The 25,410-nt window shown below is 31.3% G+C and overlaps 1 protein-coding gene across 1 annotated transcript in view; it reads right to left on the reverse strand.

Moving 5' to 3' along the window:
* Positions 1-758: 758 nt before the first annotated feature.
* The window catches only part of LOC126769143 (alkylglycerol monooxygenase-like), a 37,140-nt gene continuing 12,488 nt past the window's right edge, over positions 759-25,410 (reverse strand). Inside the window, exons 2-10 of the mRNA XM_050487755.1 lie at positions 24,019-24,188; positions 11,485-11,612; positions 10,868-11,019; positions 10,032-10,135; positions 9,094-9,256; positions 3,976-4,127; positions 3,238-3,372; positions 2,799-2,912; positions 759-1,559 (exon numbers count right to left, since the gene is read on the reverse strand). Of these exons, the coding sequence (XP_050343712.1) occupies positions 1,305-1,559; positions 2,799-2,912; positions 3,238-3,372; positions 3,976-4,127; positions 9,094-9,256; positions 10,032-10,135; positions 10,868-11,019; positions 11,485-11,612; positions 24,019-24,177 (1,362 nt within the window). The 5' untranslated portion in view covers positions 24,178-24,188 and the 3' untranslated portion in view covers positions 759-1,304. The remainder of the gene's footprint in view (positions 1,560-2,798; positions 2,913-3,237; positions 3,373-3,975; positions 4,128-9,093; positions 9,257-10,031; positions 10,136-10,867; positions 11,020-11,484; positions 11,613-24,018; positions 24,189-25,410) is intronic.

Consider the following 25,410-nt stretch of genomic DNA (forward strand, 5'->3'; position numbering starts at 1 on the left):
CTAGTCTCTTCGGAGTTGTCAGATTGCTGTTCCATAAGATTACGACTTGATTGAATAAAGAATACTTGTGTTTGCACACTAACTTTTGCACTATAGCTGCAACACTGTAGAGCAGTTGGCTACTATCTCTTATATTTTGTATTTTCTAGCCACCATGCCAAGATCGATGCATATTTTACAGGCAAATAGATTCGATAGCGCCTGTTCATAATTTAATACAATGTTAAGATATGTAGACCTAGTATATTTTATTCAAACAGGCACTATTAAGAACCTTTAAACTAAAATGTTATAGCTTGAAATGTTTTTATAGTTCGGGATCTGGATTCCAGTAAAAAGAATTAGCAAAAAATCACACTCACTTTACTTACATTTTACAATTGAATGCGATGAAATAGACATTGTGTGCAGATAGATTGCTATTTTTTCAAAGCACATAAGTCCCGCGTCTCTCGTCGGTCATGTGGAATTGCCAACACATCGGATTATGAGAGTTATAAAATACAGGATGTACCTGTTTGCGCGCTCGCTCCAGCTCTGCAATGTCTCTTGTATGGCCGCGGTGATCGAACGAGCTAGGAGGATATAAATCAACTATTTTTGTATAAATAAAACAATTTCTTATTTAACATTATTTATTTTTTTAGTAAAAATTATATAAATCAATTAATTTAATGATTAAATAGCACAATGATATGACAAATAACCAATCTAAAATTAATTTCTTCAAATGCTACAATATATTATAATTAAACTTTTAATGAAAAAACACACGTAAAACAAAGAAGTCAACCGAGTGTAATAATTATAAACAAAATATTCGACTAGTTATTTAAATGTTATTATCTATTTATATAATATACCTAATTATGTACATATTTGGCAGTAACTTATAAATAAGGTTATATTATAATATTACACTTATGTATATAAGTTTTTTTAAACATTTGGCACATGAGAATTATAATACAAGTATTTTATTGTAGTCCTTCAATAAATAAGAATTTGAAAGAATAGTTTTTTTTTCACTTCGATTTCAACAAATTTTATACTTATTCAATTTAAGATAACAAAAACAAAAATAATAATTTTTTTTAATTTATAAATTGTACGAAATATTATGATACAATAAGACATACAAAACTCTAAATCTTGTTACCATACTAAATGTAATATACTAAAGTTTTCTAAATGCAATTTAATTCAAGATCTAAAAATTTCATCATTCAAACGGTCCTTTAAAAAAAAAAAGCATATTCTTCAAAAAATTAAATATCATTGTCTTTTGGTCTTAAGATTATTAACTACTCAACTTTCTTCTTGATTTCTAGAAGTTTCAACGTATGAAGGCACCAGAACATAGCTGATATTACGTAGAATACTTGAAGAGCAGTGATGGCTGGACTCGTTGCTATACTCCTACTGAGGAAGGCTAGCGCTGAACATCTCAATACTTCCAACATTGGTGCGTATTTTGAGTTGTCTAATATCATCCCAATAATCGTTAGAGATGCTATTACGTAGAGAACGAATATTATCACCGATAACGGAGTCATGCCCTGTGAACAAAGAAGAAATTGAAGCATTATTCTTTATTAAAAACATATACCTTATATGTCAAAATAATTGATAACAGTGTGTAGTTAGGCAATACGATTAACAGATTTATGTACGACACAATCTCTAGAAAAATCTGTTATGTTTTTACGTTTTTTTTTATAATATAATTAGGCAGGCAATTATGTCACCTGATACAAGTCATCATCCCTACCCATAGATATTATAAGCCGTTCCTTACACAGCCAATGTGCCTCCAACATTTGGAACCAAGATGTTATGTCCCTTGTGCCTGTAGTTACATTGGTTCACTCACCCTTCAAAGCGAAACAATACTAAGCACAGTTATTTAGGGCTAGCATATCCGTTTAATGGGTGGTACCTACTCAAAAAGAATTGCCACCGAGTTAAGTACATACATCTCGTTATCGAATATATATTGAGAAGCTTCAGACATTTTTTTTATTTCCTTTATACTGTTTAGTAAAGCTCAGGTTATAAGTTGCAAAAAATCGACGGAGCAAAATTAAAAATACAGAATGAAATAAGAATTAGATTTTGATACTTAAGTCTCATCATTAAAAGTTTATATGACATCGAATGAAATAATTCAACAAAGTTTTAATTACATCAAATCCTGTACGAACGAATGAAAGGAACAAGCTTAAGTTGTTCATTTAACTGTACGACCTTAAATTATTTTATCATATAATTTTATTACATTTAGTGGAAGTTTTACACTTTGCTCATTCAGTTATCTTATGATATTTTTTTATAAATAATAATAATAAAAAATGAATAAAACTGTTGGTCCTAGTTCGAGACTTCTCGTTCAAAAGTAAATTCACTTGATTTAAATATGAAAAGTGATCAAGAGAATACTTTCTATTTTGTTATTCTCTGAAGACATTACAATATTTTGTCCCGAAAAACGTTTCGATCGCTAGGATAATCATTAAGAGTCGATATCTAGTCCGAACAAATATTTTCTTTGAATTATTTTAAGAAAGCAGACGAGCAAATGCACCTGATGCTTAGTCGTCGCTGTCACTGGGAACTGTCTGTGTAAGAACTATAAATTACACACATTCTCGCTCATCCTTAAGCCAGAACAAAGCAATACCAAGTATTATTAATTCATCCTGAGGAAGGGCCTCTTAAAGGTTTCATGACCATTATAAATAATATAAGGAACATTATAAATATCGGTCAGTCTTATAATAAAAGAATGCTTAACTTACCATATACTTGGAAGCCAATTCGAAGAAGCCGTACAAAACCACAGCGTAATGCAAGACGATGTAGAAATTACACCAGGCTGGTAGAAAAACGTCATATTTCTCTCTCAACTCGACCTAAAATTATAATATTTCAAATTTAAACATTTTAATATGCAATAAAGTTACAGATGAATAGTTAATTTAAAAATACGCGGGTAATTTTCTATTCAAAACGGCGCGTACTTTTTTTGCAGTGTAAATAAGCACTAATTTTGTCTTATTCAGAGTCTGTGTCACAATTAGTTAATTTTGTATAATATATATTATATATATATATATATATATATATATATATATATATATATATATATATATATATATATATTTATATATATATATATATAATAATATGTATATATATATATATATATTAGAGACAATAAAAGTTATAAATACTCACATCAAGTTTCATATCTTCGTCTCCAAGTCTCGGAGAGCCTGGTTCCCAGCTCGGACCCCAGACAATGGCTTTGATCTTGTCTCCCCAAGTCTCAAATCGACGGAACTTCTCGACAACATAACCCGTATAGAATATCTGCAGAAAATTATTATTATATTTTAAAGAACTTTATAAAAAGTTATTTTAACTCTCTTGGGGCAATGAATAAGGTTCTACATATTTGTTTTTTTTTTATTTGCCGATAAGGTACATTTTTAGGCTCCATAAATTCTCTTTTCCTCTTACAGAGAACGTTTAGAAATTATATCACTCCAATGAAAATTAATGGATATCGCTCCACACATATAGCACAATTTAGGTAATTATGCGAAAACATTAATATAATACTATCAGTAATAGGAAGAAATCAAGGCATAACTATACAACGAAATCGTAACGTTTTTTGTAATCAGCGAAATAACCGACAACCGTGAAGCGCCTGACTACGCTTAAGGTTTTTGTGATTGAAGCGCGGAATACGTTACGTGGAATATTTATGCCAAGTCAATCGCGCCAAGCGAATGCCATTAGCATGTTTTGTGTTCGAACGTTTTGAAACCCGTATAACGTTTTAATTTCATTTGAAGTATAAGCAAGAAAAAGTCCTACATTAAATCATGAATAAAACACCAAAATTTATTTTGGAATATCAATTAAGATCCTTATGCAGTTATAAATAAGTCACAAAATTGTACGTACTTGCAAGTACATCGGGTTGAAAGAGGGCTGGTTGTATATAAGTCCGTATACGATTTCAATTTTGTCGTTCTCAGGCCTGAAGGTTCCGAATAGCCTGTCCCAAACAATCAGGACTCCACCGTAGTTCACGTCGAGGCAGTACTTGTTGCTACCTAGAACAATAAAATATAGATAAATGGTAATGAGACCATAGTAAATAAAATTTAGTGTATGATGTTATTTCTGTACGTTTACAGAAATAACATCATATCCTCCATCCATCCTGTAATGTGGTGTACATGTATAATGAAAAAAAAAACTATGGTTTTACAATTAGCAATAGTACTTTTAGTAACAAATTCAAGCTGCCGTGTGTTATATATCAATTTATACATACATACACTTATAAATTTTCTTTAAAGGCTTTGTCTTGTTCTAGGACATTACGAACTGTTAGTTTACCGTTTATATTTACACACATTCATGGTCACTTCATGGAGAGTCGAGATGGCCTAGTGGGTAGAACGCGTAAATCTTAACCGATGATCGTGGGTTCCAACCAGGGCAAGCACCAACAACTTTCATGTGCTTAATTTGTGTTTATAATTCATCTCGTGCTTGACGGTGAAGGAAAACATCGTGAGGGAATCCGCATGTGTCTAATTTTATTGAAATTCTGCCACATGTGTATTCTACCACCCCGCATTGGAGCAGTGTGGTGGAATAAACTCCAAACCTTCTCCTCAAAAGGGAGAGGAGGCCTTAGCCCAGCAGTGGGACATTAACAGGATGTTACTGTACTGTACTGTATGGTCACTTCAGACTTAAGGTAAATTGTACTTGTTCAATCTGCAGTGCAGTCACTGGAATCGGCTTTTCACGTGTATAATACGGGGCAGATAGAGAAATAATAGATAGTTTTTTTTTAATATTATTTGAAATTTTATGTATCTATATATTTTATATTACTATTATAAAGCAACTTGAAGAGCGAATATGTCACCTTATAGTTTTTACTCATAGATATTGATAATTATTTTATAATTTAAACTTTTAAGGCATTCATTCAACAATATGAACTACATCGATAAATGCAGTGATATAACGTACTTGCCCTCCAAAGAAAAACACAACTGTATTTTTCCATACCTCGTCGAGGCTAGCAAGTTAATTATCAAATTAATAGGCATGTGTTGATCAAAATAATTGTCAGGAATAAACTTAATTTTTTCCACTGCTAATAAAACATTAAAATCATTAAACTAATGTATAAATACGTGGAAGATAGATTCGGTAAGGAGGTTTTTAAATTTATGAAAGACGGCTTTTTTGGTTGGTTGGTTTCAGCTTGAATGATATTATCATCATTGAAATTTAAATTATATTTATAAAATATGTATGGTACATTAGTTTCTAAGTAAAAATCCATGAGTTGATAGGATCTAGTTGCTACGTATGAAGATACAGAATTCTGACTCCAATAGGGTTTGATTTGCATTTTAAAGTATTTTCGATACTATAAATATATACCCACTGTAACGTAAGGGGCTGTTAATATTTAGCAAAGCAGAAAATAGCATATTGTGGTTAGATACGACATTTATCAAGGGCTATATATGAGAACTGGACTTAGAAGTAAATGTAGTGTGTCAAATTACGTGTACTTTTTTTATAGAATAGGAAGGCGGACGAGCATATGGGCCACCTTATGGTAAGTGATCACCAACGCCCATAGACATTGGCATTGTATGAAATGTTAACCATCGCTTACATCACCAATGCGCCACCAACCTTGGGAACTAAGATGTTATGTCCCTTGTGCCTGTAATTACACTGGCTCACTCACCCTTCAAACCGGAACACAACAATACCAAGTACTGTTTTTTTTGCGGTAGAATATCTGATGAGTGGGTGAGTATCCAGACGAGCTTACACAAAGTTCTACCACCAGTGAATTTTACAAGAGAGAATGAAGAATTCCTACTATGTTTATCAATTTAACATTTTTGGGTATTTGATCTGCTGTTTTCATGGTAACTAATATTTAACGTAACGCTTAAAACGGTCATTCTAGAAATAAAAAAGTTTAAATGCGATAGTTCTCAGTTTAAAATTAGAATATTCAGCTTTATATAACATACGACCTTTTCAATAACGGTACTGCTATGTTATCTACAATCTTGGATTTACATTAATTAACATTGATTATATATTTTTTTAGCATTTACGTTTATTTACAGATTTGAAGTTGTGAATTTCTTTTTGTTAGTGATTTTAGCCAGACTATTGGGTATTACATGATACATTTATATTAAGTAAAGTACTATTAATTATAATGGCTCCGTTCTTGCTCGGGATCATTGAGTATATTTAATTTTTTAATGATGGATAACTATAATTACAATTCATATTTTTAATCTTTTAAAAACAGAATGATAAGAAAATAATATAAAAGGAGAAAATTCTAGTCCCTGTTCCACGATTTATTTATAGTCATTTACGTCTTCAATTAACTATTTTGTAATGATAATGTAATGATTTCTTCCGTAAATTAAGTGGTCCGTCAAGTTGTAAAACTAACAGAGCGTAGTGACAGTGGACCATTAAAATCTGCCGTAGAACCGATAACAGATCTACGAGTATAAAAGATAGGGTTAGTTCTTGAGTGAAAATCTCGCTTTGACAAAATGAGAGATGCCCATGACTATTTTTTTTTTTTAAAAGAAATGTAGATGATCGATGTAAATTAGGATTCGAAGATCTCAGTAGTGAGATTTGAGAGTAGTTCTTACTCAATCGAAAAGTAACATGAGCTACCGATGATGGTGTCCTCCTGACTAATTGTAGCCACGGCGGCCATATTCAAAAGAGATAAAGTTTCTACGCAGGAAACATTATATTGCACAAGTGTGTGCGCAAACACAGCATTCTATTTCCTCACTCTTATAATCCGATGAGGCAGTAAATATAACTGAAAAGAATTCAGGCGCAGAACCAAAGGATTTACGCGCTATCCGAGGCATGGAAGCATAACAAATCCGGACTCCAGGTTGCTACAAAGAATTTCTCGAAAGAAAATCTGGTTTTACTGATAGTGGGGCATTGTACAAGTTTGTCTAGGTAGGTACCACCCACTCATCAGATATTCTACCGCAAAACAGCAGCACTCGATATTGTTGTTTTCTGTTTTGAAGGGTGAGTGAGCCAGTGTAATAAAAAAAATGTAAATAAAAGCCAGGCACAAGGGACATAACATCCTAGTTTCCAAGATTGGTGGCGCATCGGTGATGTTTAACATTTCTTGCAATATCAATGTCTATGTGCGTTGGTGACCACTTACCATCAGGTGGACCATATGCTCGTCAGACTAACTATTCTATAAAAAAAACCCAATAAGTTTTTTACTGTTCTGATCCGGGGCCTATCCTTGCTTATAAGCTAGCCAGTAGACCGACGAGGCAGTCGTGGGATACTGACATAGGTTCTGGAAGTGGTTTTAAAAATGTATTTCGGTAATAGTTATCATTTTATTAAGCAAGTGTATTTCAATGTTACCGTTTTTTATTTTTTAATGCTCGATGAAAATATTAAATATTTAAAAAATGAACGCCGTTTTATTAAAGAATGAAGTGCTGTTCTGTATTTGAATTGCAATAGTCATGACTCGTGATAATATATTTCTAGCGATTCGCGTCCCGTTTCTTTTATCATTTATTTCAAATAAAGTTATATAAACTATAGAATGCACCTTTGACATTTTATTCAAAGCTAAATTAGAAATGGAAAGTAATAGAATATTTCATTTCAAATGAAATATTTTAAGTATTGTTTTTTTTCTTTCAAATTACAATTGACAATTTCACAATTGTATGGAGACGTTTGATGGTTATGTAAATTGTTACTATGTAGTAAGTATCTCCGTTAAGAGTTTAAGATAATCAAAAGCGGGCTTAAATATCTGTATATAATAAAATATTATCATATATGTATATAAAATAAATCAGTGTGATAACATGATTTGTTTAATTGGATCGAAACTGCAATTCTACACGAAAATTATTTGTACAGATATTTTATTTATAAATTGAATGCTTCTGTTGAAGTTTCTTGTTGTTAAATAAATGAACTTTCGATTGAAGCCGATTGATTTCTTTTAAAGGCTATTTTTTGTATAAATAAAAAAAAATTGTAATGTTTCGTTATTTTAATAATACTTTATTTATCAAATAAACGTTTTAGAGTTGTTTTACCTTTTTGTATTCCATTAGCAAAAGCGACGTTCCCTAACATTTCTATGTCAATAGCAATTAGTGTCATTTCTCATTTCACAATTTGAGGCAAGAAAAAACGCTTTAGTTGCGGAACTACACATTCACGTACAACAATAACTCTTATATATTATAATGACTCGTTCGCTTTTGTTCATTCCTCTCGGCCTTTCACCTTTGGAACAAATAACCAGAGTCCATAATGAAACCTCCTTAACACGACGCCTTTAAATGACAATTTATACAATTATTTTTATCTAGTGTTTAATGTCACATAACATCACGTGATCTTTAGTATGTCGCTTATATATTTTAGTTTGTATTTATTATGGAAAGTGGCAACTACCGCCCATAGACATTATTGCTATAATAAATATTTATTTCTTACATCACCAATGAATCAACCCTGGTAGCTAAGATGTTGTATCTCAAGCGCCTATAGTTACTAAGTGTTACTCTTTGGCGGTAGAATATGTATTGTATGATACCTACCTAGACGGACTTTCACAAAGCCCCACTACCTAGTAAGGTGCATTATCTTTCTTTTAAAATTATTTCTCTTTCTTTTGTACACTTAAAAAGTTTTTAAGTTAGATAAGCTTAGATATCAAATAAATATACTTTATTCAATATTGAAGCATTAAACTTGCTTATAAAGAAACACCCAGCCCTGAAAAGAACCAGCGAAAGAAACTCGGTTTTTTTAGTATCATGATTAATTTACAAAAAAAAAAAAAGAAAAGGAGAAATAGCCATACCGCGATCGTCTCATTCCCAAGGTGTGCTATCCATAAATTATATATAAAATACATTACAATTACAAAGAGTAAAATAAATAAATTTCAAATATTACGAAAATTTGTTAACTCACCATGGTGAACTCTATGATGGCTGGGTGTGTTCAGGATATACTCCAAGGGTCCCAAGCTTTTGATGGCTTCCGTGTGGATCCAGAACATGTACAGATAACTGAACTGGTGGTGCATTATGAACTGAGCGGGTGGTATCACCAGCGCTAATGGAAGGTAAAATACCTGGTAGGAAAAGTTGATTTATCAATGAGTTATTGTATAACATACGTAATACATTGTTTATGTATATTAATTAGTATAAAGTGAAATACATGAAAATCAATAGCTTGGAGACATTTAACCAATAGTGGACTGTCGATATATTATAAATGGATAAATAAGTATAAATTGCGAAGGATACTTAGAAATAATATTTTTACGAACAGAACCTTAGTATTTTTAAATATTAAAAGTTTTTCGTAGCTTTTTACTTTGTTTAGATAATTTTAACTTATCCGACTGAAATACCTTTAAGTCTCGCTATAAATTCAATTATTCTTTTTACTGTAAACTTTAAAAATAAACTTAAATAAATACGCTCTTCGAATAAAACCAACATTTTTTCATTGTAGATTTTTGTAACGTAATAAGGTTTTATATGAGCTTCAAAAATACTGGCACATAAAACTTTACGCGAATTTAAATATTTTAATGTAGTTAAAAAGTGTACATTCGAATTAGGAACGTGGGAATACATATGTATATAGGTGTGAGAGATAAGATATATCTATATATTATGCAGAATAGTTAAATAAAGTAATATATATACTACTTGCATTAATACAAAGCTGCAATCTTTTTGCGGTACCCGAAATAGTAGAAAGTTTTATACGCCAAATTGTTTTTATAAATGAAAGGAAATATCTATTTTTTTTATAAAATATTAAAATTAATATAGAGTTGATATGAAATAATTCTTCTTCCAAAAAATATTTAATAATACTATAAATGTACTTACAAATCCACACCATCCTTGAAGAACGGACTGTCGTATACCGACTCCCATGTTAAAATCTTCAGAGGTATGATGTACTTGATGCTGCGCCCAAAGGATGTGAACCTCTGTACAAAAAAGAGACGTTTGAATAAAACAAAATACATTAACAACGTTGCACTGGTGTGACCACAATAAATTACAATATGTTAATACTGATAACAGTGACAGCCTGTGAATGTCCTACTGCTGGGCTAAGGTCTCCTCTCCTTTTTCGAAGAGAAGGTTTGGAGCTTTTTCCACCACACCGCTCTAATACGGGTTGGTGGAATACACATTTGGCAGAATTTCAATGAAATTTGACACATACAGATTTCCTGAAGATGTTTTCCTTCACTATCCAGCACGAGAGGAATTATCAACACAAATTAAGCACATGAAAATTCAGTGGTGCTTGCCCGGGTTTGAACCCATGATCATCGGTTAAGATTCACGTGTTCTAACCATTGGGCCATCTCGGCTCTTAAGACTGATAAGTAACAAGTAAAAAAATAATATAATACTGATAAGTAATTAGTAATAAAAAATCTAATACGGTTTGATAGCCTCTATAATTATAATGTCAAGAAATGTCTTTCGTAAATACTAGCTAGCTATGAATATATGTTATAAATGCAAAATATATCTGCCTATATGTCACCTCAAGATGAGTATGCCACTGAATCTGGTTAACATTATATATCTTACAATGTAATCAGCAAGTCTGCCTACCTAATTACAATAAAAAACAAAATAATTATACATGCACCTTGGTACATTTTCCTAATTTATGATAGGATTTTAATAATCCAAGTACTTACCATGGCATGCTCTGTGCATCCAATAATAGCAAAAGTCAACGCCTAATGCCGCCGCGTACCAAGTCAGAGTATTATCCCAGGGTAGGTCTATAACTCGAAAGTTCGAGTAAATCCAGGTATACAAATACGACTCCGCACCGCGCCATATTAACCTAAAACAAATAACCATAAATTAATATAAATAATAAATTGAAATTTCAGAATTTTTTATGACATAGGTAGATGGACCGATAACAAAATGTATTATAAACACAAATTGTGTAAGCAAGTTATTTTATCAAACTTTCAAATCAAAGAAAAAGAGGCTTTATAGACATGATACAATATAAGATGTAATTGTTCGATCACGTTTGTAGTCACGTTTCGTTTGAACTCATGACCTTGAATGTTATCTTGAATGGTATTATTTTTTCGATACAATTTGTTTCATGTTATATTAAAATATATACTTTTATAAAGTTTATTTCAATATAACCAATGGTAAAATTATTTATGAGGGAGAAGGAAAGTGTTTGGTATCCTTTTCTACGAGTTAGTCTAGTCTAGTTGCAGTTTTTAAATGAATACGAATGCAGCAGTTGCAGCTATTAATTAATATAATTGCGTTTTATTCTCACCTTCCACATTCTTGAATGATACCGTGTGATATGCTGGTTATGCCATCGTTGAGACGGATGCCTTTCTTTCCTTCCAGCCTTAGCACTATGTGTTCTATTATCATAAATATTAGGAAGTATGGATATGACTGAAACAATAAGAAATAAGAATTGTTAATATTTTCATAAATAATATTTCATGTGATTTTCAAACATGTTGTCGCGCTTTGGGGCGCTGACTCGTATGCCGTGACGGCAAACGGCATGATGTTCTCTTATGCCGATGAGCCCTCTTTCCTGATGGAAAGGGGCATTATTCGTTCTATATCCTCTTGCGTATGCGTAGAGTGGATTCTATATATTTCACTGTATATTGTTATAATAATGATGTAAGAATAATAAAATATTCATTTTATTAATGAAACTCTATCTGTTATTAACTTTACTTCATCAGACGGGCTTCCAGCGATGGCTACGTTTTTATTTTTATTTTTTTAAAACTTTTATCTATTGCTCGAAGAGTAGTATGTTGAAATGGTTATGAATTCAATCGCCTATTAGGGATTCGTATTGTTTATCTGTCGTTGTATCCGTTTAAGTACGGAATGTTTTTGTTAGGAATCCTAGCATTTACAATACATAACAAAAACAATTATATCTGCTGCAATTATTAATATTATAAAATTATACATAAATATGATTGTATATAATTGATATTATGTAATGTAATTATTCGAATAGAAGAATACCCAATTATCTACTTTACGAGCCAGCGTTCAACTCTATATTTAATTTAATCTTGTATAAGGTGATTTAAAGAGCCTATTTCAATAAAGTGTATTTTCATTTGATTTGTTATTATTTCTGATGAGAGCAGCTGGCGGGTTCGCCCGTGTATAAGGAAGTAGGGGAGAGTGCAGGTATTAGGCACTGATTTACATAGAAAGATTATAATGAATAAATATTTAATTTAAAAAAATCAGGCAGTCATAGGGATTGCCGATACAAGTGTAAACTTGAAACTGTTAAATATATGTGTCCAATTCCACATCTTTTGGCACTCCGAGTAATAATTCTATCCCTTTTTATTATATATAATTTTATTCATTCAAATACACAGTACGTCGCAAACTCGGTACAAAATATTAATACAACTTAATTTAAATGAATAAAATTAAAATACACCTATATTATTTGTATATAGTAGGTCTGTTAGTATTTACATAAATTTCAATAATTTATAATTATCCTCATTAATTTCTACAGTTCTTAAATAATTTGTACTTTGAACGATTTAATTATATGAAAATTAGCATGTCGGTGACGCGAAGTCCCCTACGATAAACAAGCGCAACGCGCCTAAAGAAGTTTTCACTTCAAAAATTTTTGGCTCTGGCTCGGATATATAGAACATCTAAAGTGTCATCATAATCGGGTGAATAGTTTAAGAATATATATTAAGAATCATGATTATTCATTACAAAGAAGAAGTTGTTGTTTCGATTATTATCTGTTGTGTTATATTTGGTTCTCGGAGAAAATCTGATGGTACCACCCAGATGATCTGGGTGATACTTACCCAGACGAGCTTGCACAAAGCTCTATCATTAGTAGATATGTGATGAAAAGCTTGCAAAGAACAAAAGTTCAGTGACTTTTGACATATCGAGAGTCACCTATTCTAGCTACTCTAGAGACGATTTCATATGCAAATAGCCCTTCGAATACAGTCATCTTAATGGTTTCCACTTTTTTTAGCTGAATTTTGAATATTATTATGTCGTTAATACTGTAAAGTAATTTATTATAATGAGGTCGTAAGAACACACAATTTATACAAACTGTCGACAAAGCGTCGAGTTTCTGTTGTGGTGTGCTAAAACCGCTGTAACCTGAGCTAAACGAGAACTGACGTTGATGAACTCGGCGAAGCTATTTATAAGACTAAATGAGATGCAATTGGTAAAGTAATACTGTAACCTGATTGGCTATTAATGGAAGTTAATCGAAAATAAATGTTGTTTTTAAATCACAAATGTGGCTTTTTATCACCATCGACAACTGTTCTAAAAAATAAAAAAAATAACAATCGAATTCAACTATAAGTGTTCGTTCAGAGTATGTAATGTATGTAATTACTAGTACTGTTGAGTAACAAGTAACAAACATACAATAAGTCGCTTTGGCATTTATAATATTAGCTAAGAAATTGATAATTTTTTTTTTACTATTTATATGAATCCAAATGTGCTACCTGGTCGTTAGCGGTTATTTCGCTTGTAAGACACTTACAGTAAAATAGCAATAGCAGCCTGTAAATAGCCCACTGCTGCAAAAACCTCATTTTCATCATTAGAGCTTATTTCATCACGCTGCTGCAAATGCGGTTCGGTGGTAGGTATGCTGGTAACCTTGCGGTATTTTTCTTCACCGTCGAGTACGAGATGAATTATAAACACCATTGCAACTATATCGGTGTGCTTGAACTCGTATTGATTATTGAATCAACAAATTTATTCGTAGGCTTATAAAAGCCCTTTTGAATTAGTGTTTTACAGGAATATACTAAATGTAAAGCTACAACAACAACAACAACAAGTTCGGTATGTAGATTCTATCTTTATCTATATATATAATCTGTATATCTATTTATATGTATATATATTGCCTGAAAGTCAACAAAAACACTAACCCTACGCTTTTTTATCATCTATATAATCTAGTGTTGAGTAATATGTCTTCCTTATTAAGGTAATTTTAACAAACAATTTAATTTTATAATATTAATTAGCAAAGTTAAATATATCTGCGTAATTGATTTTTTTTTTTTATAGAATAGGAAGGTGGACGAACATATGGGCCACCTGATGGTAAGTGGTCACCAAACGCCCTTAGACATTGGCATTGTAAGAAATGTCAACCATCGCTTATAGCTAATGCGCCACCAACCTTGGGAACTAAGATTTTATGTCCCTTGTGCCTGTAATTACACTGGCTCACTCACCCTTCAAACCGGAACACAACAATATCAAGTATTGTTGTTTTGCGGTAGAATATCTGATGAGTGGGTGGTACCTACTCAGACGAGCTTGCACAAAGCCCTACCACCATTATATTTCGTTATTGATTATATGAATAATTATTTCTGATTATGGTACCGATAAAATGTGATTACATCCCTACATTTCGGATAGGTCTAATAGATGACCAAAATAATATAATGGGACATGTCTAGATCTACAACACAAAACAGTTACAACATAATTACAACAAACGAACAAGAATAAATTGTTTTATACATTTCATTGAAAGCGACTTGACAAAGCAAACGAAAACCATACATTACCGGTCCTTATCAAAAAACGTACTTTATAAAATAGATCAAAGATTATTTTGAGTTTTTTTATTGTGTAAGTTATCGAGCGTAAATAGATACATATTTGCGAACACTGACATTTATATTATGGATTGCTTTGCAGAAAACGATAGCCACGTCTTCTTTACTCGATCATTCTTCATCCAATCCTGAGGCTAAACTTGTATTATGTATTTTGTTACTAATTACAGAATAATTTACAATAAAAATATGTTAGATTCGAGTTAGGAATTTTTAATGATTTAAAATAAAGCGTGCACATAAGTCCGCAAGAGTGAAGGAAAACATCTTAAGGAAATGCATGTGGAGGAAGAAAATCTGTCACGAATATCCACCAAAGCATTGGAGCAGTGTGATGGAGTAAGCTACAATCGTTGTCCTCAAAAAAGGAGAGGAAAACGTGGCTGTTTACTTTTTACTCAAGTACATCTTAGAAAAGTAGAGGCTTTTTCCGTAAAAAAATTCGTGTTTTAATAAAGTTTTACATTGAAATATTGCACCAAAAATCTTTCTATATTTTTTATTCCCGTGTTGCTTTATATCAAAGACGATAGAACATTATTATCATTTTATTATTATGGATAAGATAAAAGTAAATACGCGTGGTTGATACGTCTATAACAAAGAGGTTATCAGTTTTCATTGTCTCATTGTTTTAATAAATTAACAACTTTCCATGTGTTATTTAACTCAAATTGATATTAACTAACTATGTTGTATTTGTTAACTGACATAAATTTATATATATATTTATATATATATATATATATATATATATATATATATATATATATATATATATATTTAAATATATAATAATATAAACGGATAGAACACAAATAAAAAAAATTACTTATTTTCATGTTATATAATAATATAGAATAAATATATATATATATATATATATATATATATATATTTATTCTATATTATTATATAACATGAAAATAAGTAATTTTTTTTATTTGTGTTCTATCCGTTTAAATATAATTAAATGTTATCCGAAGATTGTGGATTCAAATCTGAACAAACGTTGCGTTTGTTAACTTACTTAAATTGTGTTTATTATTTTTCACCGTCGTCATAAAACCTTCTAAGTGTGTCATCCACCAACCCATACTTCAAAAGGAGAAGGAGGTTTTTGTCCAGCAGTGGGACATGTACAGGCTGTTAATTTTTACTTAACGCGATTTTAGTGCAAACAGTAATAATAATGTTCTCCAGACCGATTTCGGCCACGGCGGCCTTTCCCAAGGGAGATTAGCCAACTACGCAAGAAATATTAGAGTGCACAAGTGTTTGCACAAACACAGGTGCACTCTCTATTTCCTAACTCTTATAATCCAATGGGACAGTAATCCGACACGACCAGAAAGAGTTCAGGTGCAGGACCAACGGCTTTACGTGCTTTCCGAGGCACTGGAGTGTACACACTTCCAACTTCCTTCCTTCCAACGGCTCCGGACTGAGAATTTTCTGACAGAAAAACCCAATAACTTATTATTGGCCCGACCTGGGAATTCAACCCACGACCTGTGTCAGTGCAAACAGTATTACTATATACATGATATACATATATAACAAATGAGTGTGTCTTAACTTAATTCGAAATTTGAATTAGTTCTACTTATTCGATCGGCGGACATTAATACGAATCATTTATAGAATGCTTAGAACAAACATTGTAAATGAGAAATGAAGATTGAGTATACACCGACAGACGTTAAACACCAATCAATCATGACATATCTTGATAGTAATCATTCATTTTTCGGCTATTTTTACCGATTATCACGCACACCCGCACACATATGAATGTTTGATACCACAAAGCGTTAGCAGTTTTTTTATTCTGGCAATAAACTTAATGGAGATATTCTTAAATTTGCTTTTTATATATACATATATCTTTGCTCGTTTTAGTGTTATAATTTTTTGTGTATGATTTTTGGTTTATTGTAAAAAGATAATTTTTGAGATGTGTGTAATATAACACAACAGAAAAAAACAGCTAAATCGGTCGGGCCGTTCTTATGTGACGCTCCGTCATACATGTGACAATTGATTTTTATTTATATACATAATAATATAATTAGATAATAAATGGATATATAGTGTGATTTTCTATTTACCAGTAACAGCCTGTGAATGTCCCGCTGCTGGGCTAAGACCTCCTCTCCCTTTTTTGAGGAGAAGGCTTGAAGCTTAATACAATATCTAAATCTTAATACTTAAGCATCTCGTGCTTTATACAATATATATATATCACAAATTATGCACATGAAAATTCAGTGGTGCTTGCTCGGGTTTGAACCCACGATCATCGGTTAAGATTCACGCGCTCTTACTGCTGGGCCATCACGGCTTATATTATTTTCCCTTTTAATATTTTTCTCCCCAAAAATATTTTAGTTAGTTTCAAATACGTCATCAAAACCAATCAGTTTCTTGTTGTTTCTTTGTAACAACAAATGTTGGGCAACTATATATAACATATTTTGTCAATATAATACAGTTCTACATAACTTATAATATAATGCGTTAAATATTACAGCAAACAAAATATCCTATAATGGTAAATCTTTCGAGTTCAACAGTAATTCGATAAATAATTAATAATTAAGCAGAAAGTTAACTCATTTACACATTATCAAGTGTCAAATTAATTCTTGTAAACAAACGAAATCTGAAATCAGTTATTGTGTGCTAATTAATACTCAGAAAAGTCAATTCAATTAGGCCATGTTTATTGAAGAGTCAAGTACAGTGAGATAAAAAATAGTACATGTAAGTAATGTATTATTTAAAGCAAAAGTACAGTTGGATTAAAAAATATTCATAAAACCTAAAATATTTTTTTCAGAAAGGTAAACGAGAAAATGGTTCAACTGATTGTTTGTCTTTAGACACTGTCAAAGCAAGAAGTACCAACTCCGTCTGCAGTTGATACCCTTGAAGCTTGGAGAATTGCGCTAGTTTTCATTAAACTTATAAAAGAGGATAGAGGATAATAATTGTAATGGGGAAATTAAATTATGGCAATCATGGCCAAGATTTGTACAATAGCTATTTTAATATATATATATACAATATGACACAGTCAATATGTTTATTTTTGTATATGTCAATACAAATTTTATACAGCACAAAATAAAAATAAATTTGTTATCTGATGGTAAATAACAATCGCCTATAAAAAATATTGTCGATTTTAATTTATAAATATTATTTTTTCTGACATTTTTCTGTCAAAGGTCTCATTTACTCTAATATATTTCAAACCGTTACGTGATCTTGTAATATTAATCAGAAAAAAAAAATTTAAATAAAAAAAAAAATCATCACGTTATATATATATATATATATTTTTATAGAATAGGAAGGTGGACGAGCATATGGGCCACCTGATTGTAAGTGGTCACCAAACGCCCTTAGACATTAGCATTGTAAGAAATGTCAACCATCGCTTATAGCCAATGCGCCACCAACCTTGGGAACTAACATTTCTTACAATGCCAATATCTATGGACGTTGGTGATCATTTACCTTAAGGTGGCCCATATGCTCGTCCGCCTTCCTATTCTATATAAAAAAAAAATATGACTCCTCACAAAGTAAATGTACCAGCGACGTCACTTGTTAATATTCTGATGGCAGTGCATGGACTTAGTCATTTAGTATAGAATGTCGTGGTGGTATAAGAAGTGGTAGTGATGTGATATGTTCCAAGTTCATGGGTAGTGGTGACCAATATGTGGCCATTGTATCATCTAAGCGTTAACCACACAAATTAAAAAAAAAAAAAAAAATTGTCAAGTTACAGACCGCCAGACCAATGTTTGTTATTTATCTAACATACAAAAGGTAATCGAGTGTATTTTTGTACTCATATTTTATGCCCACACTTTGTGCGGTCACCGCTTAGACTAATTGATTACTTGTATCATAAATGTTCTTTTCGTTTATAATTTTCTTCGTTTATATGCAAGACCTTGTAACAATTTACGTTTTATATGTATATCATTAATAGAAAACTTGTTCCCATTAAAAACAATGTCAAGTGCAATTAGAAATATTTAATTTAAATTTAGAATACATAAGACTCTGTGTATACGTCTGCAAATGTGACATAAGGGCTGGTTAATTTTAGAATAAAGATTCGGTCGGGTAACGCTGTTGGCAATCTCGTTCGAATTTCAAACAGACATAATTATTTTGTAATTGCTTAAAAAAATAATACAAATAATTTATAACATAAAAATTCTATATTTTTCTCAATTTTCACTTATCATATATTATACCGCCAAGAAATAATGCTTAGTATATTCTTGTATATCTAAGCACAGGCTCGAGGGCCATAACATTGTATTGTATGGTTAATATTTCTTTCATTGCCAATGTCTATGATTGGTTTTGATTTTTTATCACGTGGTATATTTACCAGTGTGCCTTTTTTGTAAGATAAATATGTAGTATTCGTTTCATAGTTATGTTCAAAATCCATTTGAAAAGATCAAGGCCATTCAATCTTCCGGTTTCATTGAATCGTAATTAGGTCAGGAGTCTAAGGGATGAATTTTCCTATAAAAGATAATAATGTAATCAGCTCAATTTACATTCCATTTTCAATCCAATCACATTATAACGTAACGTACTTTTAATGAAAAAATAACGTTATTATTCTGTGTGGTAGTAATAAATATATTTTTAATTTACGATAACAATAACAGTTTTAAAACTTAGTTTAAAATTTTTTGTATGTTTGTGCAAAATTAGTACGATTGTTTTCCTTATATAGTACGAAGTAGATGATATGACTAATATATAAAAAAAAAAACTGTAAACATATTAAATTTAATATTCATGAATTCTTAAATACATTTTTTATCGAATTCCAAACCCGGTACAGCTTCAGGGTTCCGCAGTCTTTATGTGCAGGAAATATGTTCGATCATTTATGGATTCGGTAAGAATGTTCAATAAATTGATAAGATAAGCCGAGATGGCTCAATAGTAAGACTACATAGATACGAAGATAATTGATTCATAATTAAGCTTTTAATTTGTATTTAAGTCATGTCGTACTTGACGGCGAAGAAAGCATCGTAAAGAAACCGAAGAAGTATATATTGAATGAAATTCTGCCTTCAGTATGAATAATAATAACAATATCCCGGGACATTTTTCACACACGGCCATCTGATTATCGATATTGATCGGCCCAAATTAAGCTTGTTTATATATTATATATCTATTTTTATTTTGTAAATACATACTTATGTAGATAATTACACCCAGACTCAGGAAAAACAGACATGTTCATGCACACAAATATCTGTCCTGGGTGGGAATCGAAACCACAACGTTCGGCGTGAAAGGCAAGCATCCACCAACCACGCCAACCGGCTCGTCAAATGACCATGAAGGACCATGGTGGAACATAATATACAGGTAGATACTATACAATAAATTATAAAAAGTAGCATTCCATAACTATCTGTTAGGCTTGGAACCTGTTCCACTATGCTGTTCCAATGTGGATAATTGAATACACGTGTGGCATTCTACACATATTGGTTTCTTCAGGATGTTTCCTTTACCACCGAGTATCAGATACAGTATAAATACAAACTCAACACACGATAATACAGTGGCGTTCGCCCAGTGGTGGATTTGAACTTACAACCTTTATCATACTCATCACAATTATCATACATTCTTGTTTAAAAAGACATACTAGTAGCTGAACGCACGAGTCTATATATTGCTACAGAACCTTTTATATATATGACCCGAACTTGACCGAACGTTGTTATTGAACATGTACTGCAAAAAAACAGCGACAAGTCGTTTTCCTAAAAAAAAATCGCGCTTAAATTCGCAAATTGTAATACGACAAAAAAAAGTGTTAGTCACGTCATTTAAAATGCTAACAATTTTAATGTACATAAAAAAATATACATATTTCAATGAACGTAAAATAAAAATGTATTAAAAAAGAACAAAAAATTTTTTTTTATTATAGACCTTCATAGTGTACGAGTTGCGACAAAAAATATTATAGCTTGCGCGATCTGTCTCATGAATGCAAAAACAAAATAAAATGTCATGCAAATATTGTATCTTTTTGTTTATTCATCTACGTTTTAAATTAAAAAGAAAATAAATGCAAGGCCAGTAGTCATTCCAACCAGTAACCAATCTTTACTAATAGATATAATTAAATTTTTATTTTTTATGAATGCGTTAATTTCTGAAACCACTAATTGGTTTTGAAAAGATTTTTTTATTCCATAGCCTGATTCTCGTGGAACGCTTTAACATCACGCTAGTTCACGGATTGGGAACGTTCAAAGCGGGCGAAACCGCGTGGATCAGCTAGTTCACAATAAAAAAATCTTCGATTTTTATATTTTTTAGAAAGTTCTCGCAATTCTGGTTATACAATGACTATGACCTTGCGTTTCGAGTTGTCCATATTAAATTAATACAATCTTGCGTCGTAATCGATTATACGATTAAAAAAAATGTTTTGTAATGCAAAATAGTTACAAAACTAGTATTAATTTATGTGTTTTTTATATTCAATGTAATTAGTTTTTTTTTTTTTTTGTTAATCTCGAGTTTGTTATTTATTGCGCTTGGCATACTTTTGTAAAGCGAGTAATGACTTTTTGATTAATAGAGGACCGTTGAATATAATAATGAAACACATAATATATTTAAAAGAAATTTTGAATATACGTACATATTATATTGAAGCGGATGCACAGGGGTTAGGAAACGTGAATCTTAATCGAAGATTACGTGTTCAAATCCGGGCAAGCGCTTAAATTTTCACTTTTCATGTGCTTAATTTGTGTTTATAATTCATCTCGTGTTCGGCGGCGATTTTAGGAATGCTGAGATTTTATCAACGGAAAACCTTAATTTCTCTCCCCAATTGGGATTTAAGCCTGATACCTCATTAACTGCCGTACAAGCAAATTTTACTTATGATATACTGATATATTTTATATACATATATTACATGACATATATATATGACATTCTGTTTGTTGCTTATAATAATATTACGCTTTAAAACTATATACAAAGAACACAATATGTTATCGTAGGCATAAATAATTTAGTATAACGTGTTACATAATTAATTGATTTAATGTCAATATTATGAAAATAAAATTATAATAAAGCCTCGGTAGACGTCATTGTACGCCCGGATCTTAATGCCCTTTAACCACTAAGAGTAACGTCTTTTAGAAATATGTTACTCAGACGAAAAAAAAATACGCCCACAGATGTAATGAAGTATATGGAGTGAAATGAAAAAATTGAAATTGTATTTTTTCATGTTATAGGTAGGGGACGGACAAATGGGCCGCCTGATGTTAAGAGGTCACCATCGCCCATAGATATTGGTGGTGTAAGAAATATTAACCATTCACAACCACCAACCTTGGCAACGAAGATGTTATGTCCCATGTGCTTGTAATTACTCTGGATCACTCACCCTTCAAAACCGGAACACAACAATACGAAGTATTGCTGTTTGGTGGTATAATATCTACCCTAAATATGCTTACTATATATAACAGTATTCAAGGTGGCGCATTGGAAATGCAAGGAATGATTAATCATTCTTACAGTTCCACTATGGGTGGTAGTAACCATTAATCATTAAGTAGTCCATTTGACCCGAAAATGCCGGCGATAAAATGTTATCATGTATCTAACTTCAAATAATAAATACTTTTATACAAAGTTATCCCTACAATTAACATTACAGTTGTAAATTCAAAAAATATTTTATTAGCGGTTGCTTACTTTGTAGTCTGTAGTCAGTCAGGACAAGTAATTTTATAAATATCTGACGAGCCGGTTGGCGTGGTTGGTGGATGCTTGCCTTTAACGCCGAAGATTGTGGTTTCGATTCCCACCCAGGACAGATATTTGTGTGCATAAACAGGTCTGTTTGTCCTGAGTCTGGGTGTAATTATCTATATAAGTATTTATTTACAAAAGAAAAATAGTATATGTAGTATATCAGTTGTCTGGTTTCCATAGTAGAAGCTCTGTACAAGTTTAATATGGGATCAGATGGCCGTGTCTAAAAAATGTCGCAAGATATGATTATTATTAAATATAGATTATTTGAAATAGTCTGACAAATAATGTTGACTCAGTGGATATTGTACCTCCGTTCACTCAGGATGGAGAGAAAAGGTTAATAATCTTATTATAAATACATATATGTGGATCTCGAGTCGATTTTATTCGTGGAGACGTTAAAATTGAATTTTGATTAAAATATTTTCTCTAAGCGTTATAAAATTTAATCCTCGATGTCAGACACGTGCCTTTATAAAGATATTTTATGAGTTTGTTTCGCATCCAATTATAAAATAACGGTTGGTAAATGATATTTCGTATTATCGTTAATAATTTGTTAAATACAACGTTATTATTAGATGTTTTTTTTTACGTATTGTTGGGTTATGTAACGACGCGTCTGGGTACCTACCGTAATATTATATCAGTAACAGTATTGTGTTATCTAAATGTAAATAAGACAAAAATTAAGGCTCTTTATCAGATATGATGCTTAAATCAGATATTTTGACACTTAAAATAACTTGAAATAAGGTTCAAATTAATCAAGGCTTGTCTTTATTTCAGCCGGTGAAGAAATATAAATAATAAGTTACTTTTACATCAGCTTTTCTGTCACCTAATAAATATAAAATGTTATTATTTTACTAGCATGAAGCAAACCATTTGCAAATGACCTGGTTTTATCGCAAGGGATAGGTCATTGATTATTTATTCTCATATGTATTAAAATGTTTGGTTGTTTAGCTACATGAACGGGGTCTTATCCGATGAGCATGATCGCTCTGCGTGTAAATGGAGGAGCAAGATATCAGTAGCATTTGGCTAACCCTAACGACCAGTTCGTCATAACGAACGAACAGTATACCGCAATAGCTGGGGCAAAGTCCAAGGGGGATCTATCACATGGGGGTTGAGTGAAGAAGTACTGGTTGACAGTACCTCATATCGACTAGAACGATACTCATCAAGCTTATCACTAATAATAATTATACCTACTTTGCTTCTGACGTAAATGACGGTATTTATAAATATCTTTTATTATATGAAATGAGGAAACGACTTACCTGTCTAAAAAAATTCGGTACATCTTCTGGTTTCTGATATAACTGTTCCTTTGGCGAATGTATGTAGAACATCCTTCCAACACCTTTCAAGTGGTTTGTCAAAACCTCTGACAGTCCACTCTCCGTGGACGCATTAGCGAACGTCATTTCCGACGCCATTTTTTTATTACCTTAAAACAAATAAAATTAACGTTATATATATATCAGTTAGGTATAAATAAATAATTTCAACCTTATCTATATTATAATATGTATTAAGGGTCAAAGTTTATAAATGTTTTGCTAATGTAAACAAATTTTAGGACCTCTGGCCTCGTGATTCGTGCAAATGATTTTTAGGTTAGATTGCTGCTTATGGAATTTTTTTTAATCGAACCAACAGACAAGGTCTGGATTAGTTTTTATTTTAGGTGAAATATCTAAATTTTAAGAAGGGTAATTCTGACTGTTAAAATTGAGAGGTTTATTATAATAATAGCTTTTAGGAAAAACTAATAGCCATGCTTAATTTAATTTTAATTTTTTAACTTTTCACTGTAATTTATTTATATAAGATTCATTTTAGGATTACGCTACCTAATAACTCAAGTGGAATACTATTAGTTTAAAAAAAAACAATATTTTAAAATGATTTCTTCGAAGGTTCATAATTTGTTGTAAGTCCTAAGTTTCTATTAATTCGACGTTTTAAAACTTTTCCAATTACACTTTTCTGAGTTTGAATCGCGTTCATTTATTTGCGAAACATTTCATTTAATAAACTGCAATTATTTTACTCTAATATATTTATCCTCATTTTATTTAAATTGAAATGCTTATATAAGTAAAATATTATATTATAAAGTATAATTTTTATTATTTCAACCTTACTTGCATCAGAGGTAACTTTTAAATATTCTTATTAATCCCTTTTCGTTTTTTTTTTGTACTAAAATATTTTTGTTCCAAATAAAGATTACTTGAAGACTGCCTATTCCTACTATATGTAAGCTCAAAATAAAAAATAACAATTCCCAATACCAATTTGGAATCAGTTAAATAGAAATAGGTTAAACGAAAAAGGTTTACCCGAAAATTGTGAACTTATCGTTTTTTTTGAAATCTGTTAAAATAAATTCAAAAATAGAATGCGAGAATGCTTTTATAGGACGTAGTATTTCTGTTTTCATTTCGATATTGGTTTTCTATAGTTGTTAACATAGCTTCAATAGCTCAAATGCTTGAGATGTAAAAAAGAACGTCTTATAATTAAGGGTTAATGGAGAATTATTAGTGATGACAGTATCATTGAATCCTTGCATGGCGATATTGACGATAAAACTGTTTTCGAAATGTGTCGAAACAATTTTAGCTCTTGAATTTCTTACCCGGATTTGAATCCGTAACCTTGAA

This window comes from Nymphalis io, chromosome 6 (assembly GCF_905147045.1).
Source record: "Nymphalis io chromosome 6, ilAglIoxx1.1, whole genome shotgun sequence".
NCBI lineage: Eukaryota > Metazoa > Arthropoda > Insecta > Lepidoptera > Nymphalidae > Nymphalis > Nymphalis io.